The sequence below is a fragment of the Festucalex cinctus genome, chromosome 9 (genome assembly GCF_051991245.1).
Source record: "Festucalex cinctus isolate MCC-2025b chromosome 9, RoL_Fcin_1.0, whole genome shotgun sequence".
NCBI classification, from domain to species: domain Eukaryota; kingdom Metazoa; phylum Chordata; class Actinopteri; order Syngnathiformes; family Syngnathidae; genus Festucalex; species Festucalex cinctus.
In genome coordinates, this window is record NC_135419.1 from 14,298,724 (window position 1) to 14,306,243 (window position 7,520).

Sequence of the window (7,520 nt, forward strand, 5' to 3'; positions counted from 1 at the left end):
TGAGCCGGGAGTTTTAGGCATGCTATCAAATGGAATCAGTGCATTCCTCGTACTTCTACAGAACTTGAGTACCGCACACTCGGGCATTGCCCCACAAGGACTGGAGAACATACTTGCAGGTTTGTCTCCAACTATCATAGATGTTAATGTGTAAATCAAACTGGTCCGACTCATGAGAACTTGGATGTGTTCAGGTGTTCATCTCATCCTGATCGGCGGGATCTGCCAACTGGTGGCGGGTCTTTTGTCCTTCCGAAAATATGACCATCTGAGCGGCACGGCCTTTGTTGGCTATGCCGCTCTTTGGGGAAGCTATGGTGTATCCCGAATCTACTTTGGCGCATTATCCGGGACCCCCACAGCGCCACCACCAATAACAAACATGTCTCTTTCCACCAACATGACGCAATTGAATGCAACCACAGAGATCCCACTTTGCCACATATGTCCGTCCTTAAAGAACTCCACGATTGCTGGTCTCATCCCGTATGTCCTCCTATCGGCTATCCTTGCCTTTTGCTCAGCCACAGTCAACTCCATCATGCCTTTAGTTTTTGGAGCCCTCACAGCTACTTTAGTTTTTGAAGCAACGGCTCTCGTGTCAGGTTCATGGGCTCTTGTAATATCCGGGATTCTTGAGTTGCTCATACTGATTTTTGCCATCTATGGCGCGGCAGCGTTGCTCGTTAAAGGTCTGACTCAACGTCTGGTCGTCAAAGGCTTCGGGACACCTCTCTTTAATGTCCTCCTGCTTGGTACTGCCAGTGCCCAGGACCCTGGCACAGAAAAGAAGAAAAACACAAAGTATGCAGAACCCATGGCCTTGGGTTTCTTCTGTGACACAGTGGCACCATTCATCTTCGCGTTTTACAGCTTTGGGTTCATGACGTCTTTTGGTTTGGCAGTCGCTTGGGTGTCTACCATCGCAGGGGCGCAGCTTTTATCCAGCTACTACTCACATCTCCGCCAAGATTGCTACCATACGACTAAGTTTGGTTTTCATGCCACATATTGGCTGATCGAGGCTTGGAATGAGTTTGTGGCTTCTGTTCTGATCGTGGAGGATACCAAAATCACCTCAGGGAGGAACCCGATGGTCGGGAACTGGTTCTTTGTGGCGGCATCCCTGCTGTTTTGTTGCGCCAGCCTGAAAATGGACATTCTGGAACTGGTCCACAACGTGATGTTTCTCCTGCTCACCATCTCCACAATCCCTCAGATCCCTCTCAATCACTATTACATATTCTTTGGCGTAGCTTGTGTCATTTTTACCGCCGCCTCTCTGTACAGCACTTTTTCTCGGCTCATCAACACCATTGCGGAGAAGTCGCTCGTCCCTGTTGGACCACAGCCCATCTCCAACACTCAGCTGAAGAAAGTTTTGAACTGGAGCAGGTCACCGTTGCGAAGTGAACAGACGTCAGATGCTCTGTTTTACTTATCAAACGGGCTTGCGGCTCTGTCTGCTCTTCACGCGAGTGCGCACAGAACAAATCCTTCATTCCTCCGTCAGACCGTCCCTTGGGTCCTCATCTCTGGCGCCGTCATCCAGGCCTATGTCAGCCGGCTGAAAGTTACAGGGGCAAACCACTTTGGGCCCATCATCGCGTCCATCTATGGGGCAGTATGGGCGACGTGGACCTGGTTTCGATTTGCAGGTATCCAAGTGATTGAAATTGCCAACATTCTGATGTTTCATCGACAATTCTAATTCCTACTTTTTGAATTTTGTAGGAATTCTTCTTCAGCTTTCCACGCCAATCGCTTCTGAGTTTGCTGCAGGAGCCATCGCTTTCCTGGTTATCAATGGTTTCTTTCTGTTCACTGGTAAGGATTACCAAATGATTATCTCTGGAGTGTTATGATTTCATTAAGCAACTTGTGACGCTTTCCATTCACGTTAGCTGCATATAAGAATCTGCTTCTGCTGTTGCTAACATCAACCATGGAAGTGGTCCTTGTTTGTCTTCTTCTGTCAACTCTGCAGCGATTGCCATACCAACTTGAAAGTAAGTGAAAATGAGTATTCAATATTAATTAAAGATTATTAATGTCAATACATTTTTGCTTTTATTTTTAATATAGTGGCCACACTTTCACTCTTTTCCATAATTTGTGCGTATGGAGCAATGGCATCATTGGTAAATAGCATCTTCAAGCAAAGTCTACTACCTTTGGGTCCTCCGTTATTAAAGGTCAGGATTTGTTCTAGTTTTTCTGTTTACAAATCCAGGTCCAGAAAGTAAAAACATTGCCACAGTTTGAAATTAGCCACAGGTGCTTCTACTCAGTGGCGAGCGGTCCTAATAAGCTATTAATGCGGCGCATGCCGAAGATTTTCAAAATAAAATCATTGAAAATATTTCTGTCAGTGTCCTCTAAAATACAATACTGTAGTTATACCTTTTTGAGCTTAAACTCCTGTATATTTTGTCCTGTTTTCCTCGCGGGAGCGGAGAAGTTGACAGTTTGTTTGGCGCATACAGAATGAGAAATCAATTGTGTTAGTTCCGTGAACGTTGTTACTGTACGCGAGTAGTCTTTTGAATGGCAAACAAGCTGACAGTCAAGCTGCATGGCTGACAACGCACATGCGCATGTCTTACATGGCTTGTTCTGCAGTAAACAGTCACTGGTTCAGTTCAAGTTCATCGCCGAATCCCAATGAGTGCACTTTTCCCAGAGAACTTTTCAGGAAAAGAATAATTCAAGTGGTCGTTCTACTCCTAAAGTAGTTATCACGAAAACAGGGAAGAATTTCGTCCGTCACTTTCAAGCCAGGACGTACGAGAAACATAAATGGCTCGCTGGCTTTCCAGAGGTGAGGTGAGGTGGCTTTCCAGAGGTGAGGTGAGGTTGGTTGAAATCGCTTGTGGCTCCGCTGAGTTTGTAAATATTTGTACAAACGCCACCAGCAAATGGGAGGTGTCACACGTTTGTAAATATTTGTACAAACGCCACCAGCAAATGGGAGGTGTCACACGTTTATTTCCTTCATCAACACGCCACTTTTTGGCAGCAGTGTTGCCGGTAACGCGTTACAAAAGTGGCAGCAGTGTTGCCGGTAACGAGTCGTTACTCAAAAAAAGCTGCTTTCTAAAGTAACTAATAGTCTAACGCGTTACTTTATTCTACAAAGTAGTCTGATTAAAGTTACTGTCCAGAGAATCAATGCGTTACTCCACATTTTCATGAAGACGGCAAACTATCTCACTGTTGTAACAGGCACAAACAACTACTGCTAGCTATGAAGATGAGGCAGAAGTCATTGATCACCACACTGAATTCAGCCATGGTCTGGTCATGAATGGTTTGCACATTCAAAACAAAAGTGATGATACTTTTACTACTAGTTTTATTAACCAACAGGCACACAACACAACAAAAAAAGTGTGCATTATGGACCATAAAAGTGGTAAAAAAAATAATTTATTTCCATCCTCAACTGGTCCGTGAAGCATTATGGGATGAGGTCGTCTCCGCCCTCTCGCCAGGGGGAGTGACGTCAGACAAGTTACGTTTTCAGTAGGGGTGGAACAAAAAAACGATTCGACCGAACCATCGTTCGTCAAGGGGAGCTAAACGACCGTATCGGTTGCGAGTGAGGCTTTATGGTTTTCATAACAATAGCAAGAGTTCTGCGCCGTGCTCTACTTGTTTTGTTTACATTTCAGTAGCATCACCATTCAAGCTACTTCCGTGTTTCCGTGCTCGCGACACGGCGCGCGCGCGCGCAACGAGTGACAACATACAAATGGAGACAGTTAGCAGAAGCCGGTGCCGTACATCTCGGTATTTCCCATGGCTATCGAGTCCTCTCGGTGCACTTGTATGTCCCGGGCCGGCGTTGGTACTGCGCGCGAGCCAAAAAGAATAACTCCCGTGACGATCCAATGCAAGGATTCAAACGACACAGGTATGTCCCACAGCCAACACACCAGCTAAGCTAAAAGCACACTGCAAGTATCTCATTTCTCAGTTTGTGGCTCCCTGTCAATGTCTACAACTAGCATGAGCAGCAGATAGGAGAACTGAGACGTGCCCGCGATTACGACAGCCCAAAAAACAAAATATAAACAGTAGTGATTCTGTGGTCATCATCGTGTCTCAGATTAAAAAAACAAAAAAAGATGTCATACATTAACCAAAAATGAAAGTGATGACAAAAGAAAAAAAAAATGTTAAATACAAAAATTGTTGATTAAAAAGGGAAATGAACTTTTGGAAATATTTTTGCATATATTAAGTGGTTAAAATGTGTTTGATAGATTTATTGTTCCATAAGGTGGCTTCATATTTCTTTTGGCTGGACGGTAGGTTTATTTCATGTCTTAAATTTATGTTTCTGAAATACTTCACAATGTGCAAATATTCTGTTTAATTGTGTTGGTGTCTGTCTAAAGGTTAAATATTTATATTTAACATTAAATTATCAACCTTTTGTTTTCCTGATCCTTATTTTGAAGAGAAAAAACAAACAAACCAAAAAACAATTATAACTGTCAATAACTACTAATAAATATTTAAACTGATACATGTGTACACACTGGAATAGCGGAACAAACAAACAATAGAGGAATTTAGGGGATTTTCATTTTCAACCTGGATAGATTTTTATTTTATAAAAAGTATTTACGTTACAAGAAGTCAAGAGAGACTGCCTATTTTGTTTTTCATAAAAAAAAAACCTTTATTTTCATGTTAAAAATGCACTTTCAATAAAGTATTTGGAACTCCGTTTCTACTGCATTATTTTTATGTTGAGATGGTGTTATCGGCAGCTGCTGAAAGTAACTAAAAAAGTAACTTTTAATCTAACTTAGTTACTTTTAAAATCAAGTAATCAGTAACGCAATTTAGTTACTTTTAAAACCAAGTAATCAGTAAAGTAACTAAGTTACTTTTTCAAGGTAACTGTGGCAACACTGTTTGGCAGTGGCCAACAACAAACCACAGAGTACAATTGCTCTCGTTGCTAGCAGAAAAAAGCACCACAACGCTACTCAACCGCACTTCGCCTCCCTCACCCGAGACCTGTGTTGCGTTTAGTAACAGTCCGACATAACAGTGCTCAACATAAATGGCAACCCCAGAACACACAACACTTAGCTCGTTACAATATTAAGTCAAGTGTGTGTGCATCAACCTGTGTCAGTCCTGAGTATTTCCCCTTTAATTTTATACATACACAGTGGTATTAAATAATGATTAAATAATATTTAATATTTAAAATTAACAATAAAAATACCCTCGAATTTTTCAGCTTGCGCCCTTCCGAGCGCTTGCATTTTTCTCAGTCCAGCATGCTCACTCGAAAAGGTCACCGCTCGCCACCGCTTCTACTCAACTGGCAGGTAAACAAGAGCTAATTGCTGCCGGTTAATTAGAACTACTCTCGTTCTGGATCTGGATTTGACACCTCTGCTTGTAAATGCTTTTATTTGCTTAAGAAAAATGTTTGCGGTTTGTCGTAGAAGCGAGTGAAGCAGGAGACCGAGCCCGAGCTACCGTGCCCTGTGGCAAACTCCCGACTCACCTCTGGACTTTTGAAAATTGCCGGCATTTTGGAAAACGGGGGAGTATGCGCTATTCCCACAGACACCGTGTATGCTTTGGCTGCATCCTGCAAGAACTCGCAGGCCATTGAGAAAATCTATAACATCAAAGTATGAATTTCAAGTTCAACCCTTATCAAGAATTTGACTTTTTTTTCTAACAGATTTAATTTTATGACCTTGTAAGGAGCGACCAGCAGAGAAGCCCATTTGTATTTGCATCTCAAGTCTGAAACAGCTAGTGGAAGCCAAACCTCCCTTCAGTCCTTTGCTGTGGGAGTTCATGCGGAACGTGTATCCAGGCGGCATCAGCTGCATCGTCGGCAAAGGCGACTGGCTCTTCAAACTGGGTAAACACGCAAAACAAATCACTCGTTTTCATTTTCGCGTCCAGTCATCCTTCCAGCTATTAAATGTCGCTGCCATCTAGGGGTGGGAGCGGCTTATGACCGGGTTGGCACCAGGGACAGCATCATGATCCGAGTCCCTGACCACACCATCACCCGCCACCTGTGTGACGTCACCGGACCCCTCGCTATTACCTCGGCCAATCCCAGCGGAGAAGCCGACAGCACCCACCACAGCATGGTCATCGAGTAAGTCGTGTCGTACGAATGCGTGAGCTCACGTTCAAATTCTGGCCGGGCGTTTTGTTTTTGTTTCAGCCGACTGGGGCACAAGATTCAAGGGGTTCTGTGTGACGGCGAGACGAACGAAGTCGTCGCGTCGACGGTTGTCAACTGCCTCAAGATCGATGAGGGTACGACGCCGATTCTTCTCACGTTCTCGTTATTATTGTGCTCATTGTAACGGACATGCCTCTTTTTCAATCCGCAGGGGTCATCAGCATTCTCAGGGAAGGTTGCGTCCCAGCGGGACGAGTTGAAGAGATCTTCGACAGAGTGAAAAGGACGACGGCTTGATTGGTGGATTCTGAATTCCGCCTCTTGAGGGAGGCTCTTCTGAAAGATCAGCCTCATGTTGTTATGTCTCAGGGTCACTGTTGGAACAAATACTGAATGTGACCATATATTGGTCAGAAAATTGCAGTTTGTTACCCTATATTAACTATAAGGTGCCCTTAACTCATTTGCTCCCAAAAACGTATAAATACGTTATATTTTAAATATTACCATGGTCCCAAAAACTTATTTTTCTTTTTTTTTTTTTTTTTTTTATGCTAGAGCATAGAAAAGGCTTTGATGCAGCCTGGTTGAAGAATGGTTGAAGCAATGGTATTTATTACAAAAACGGCCAGCAGGAGGCAGCAGAGTATAAGAGATCAACTAGGGCCATATTGCAAAAAGGTGTTTTCCCCACAATTTTAAACAGATTTGTGGAAAATGATGAAACTTAGCTATATTCTAATGCTAATTGCTGCGAAACAGGTATGTTCCATGTTTTTATAGCAATAGAACACAATACTCTGTGAGCCTTGCAAAATAAGTTAAAATCCAGTAAAACAGCCAGGAACGAAGTGGGTTGCTTCACTGAAAATGGCTGCCAGTGAATAAGTTTAAAGTCTTAAATTTTCTCAAGACTCAATGGTGCACCTAATAGTGAGGTGCACCTTTTTTTGTGCGCCGAATTCCAAAATCTGTTAATGGTGTGCAACTTCGGCAAGCGCCCCGCTTGACTGTCTCTGTGGGACCATGTATAGTAAGGTGTTTTTCTTTTTTAAACACAGGCACTTTTTTTTCTTTTTTTTAAACGACCAAGGCGTTTTTCTTTTTTAAACAGGGCCACTTTTTTTTTTTTTTTTAACGACCATGTATAGTAAGGCGTTTTCTTTTTTAAACACGGCCACTTTTTTATTTTTATTTTTTAAACCATGTATGGTAAGCCATTCTTTTTTAATGACCACGTTTTTGAAGAAAGAAACATTAAAAAAAAAAAAATTAAATAAAAAAAATTAAAAAAAAAAAAACACCGTCCGATACATGGTCATTTAAAAAAAATGCCTTA

General features: G+C 42.6%; 1 protein-coding gene across 1 annotated transcript; it reads left to right on the forward strand.

Moving 5' to 3' along the window:
- Nucleotides 1–2,100: 2,100 nt before the first annotated feature.
- On the forward strand, nt 2,101–7,520 carry LOC144025860 (threonylcarbamoyl-AMP synthase). The gene is made up of 6 exons (XM_077532232.1): nt 2,101–2,195; nt 5,475–5,666; nt 5,743–5,905; nt 5,986–6,151; nt 6,221–6,315; nt 6,393–7,520. Exons 1-6 carry the CDS (start codon nt 2,130–2,132, stop codon nt 6,476–6,478), a joined length of 768 nt encoding a protein of 255 aa, XP_077388358.1. The 5' UTR covers nt 2,101–2,129; the 3' UTR covers nt 6,479–7,520.

Bases quoted from the DNA above. Each gene is read 5' to 3' on its own strand.
- LOC144025860 (XM_077532232.1), top strand. From the start codon at position 2,130: ATGGCATCATTGGTAAATAGCATCTTCAAGCAAAGTCTACTACCTTTG. The intron at 2,196-5,474 runs GTCAGGATTTGT...GGTTTGTCGTAG, and splicing joins TGGGTCCTCCGTTATTAAAG to AAGCGAGTGAAGCAGGAGAC. The intron at 5,906-5,985 runs GTAAACACGCAA...GCTGCCATCTAG, and splicing joins CGACTGGCTCTTCAAACTGG to GGGTGGGAGCGGCTTATGAC.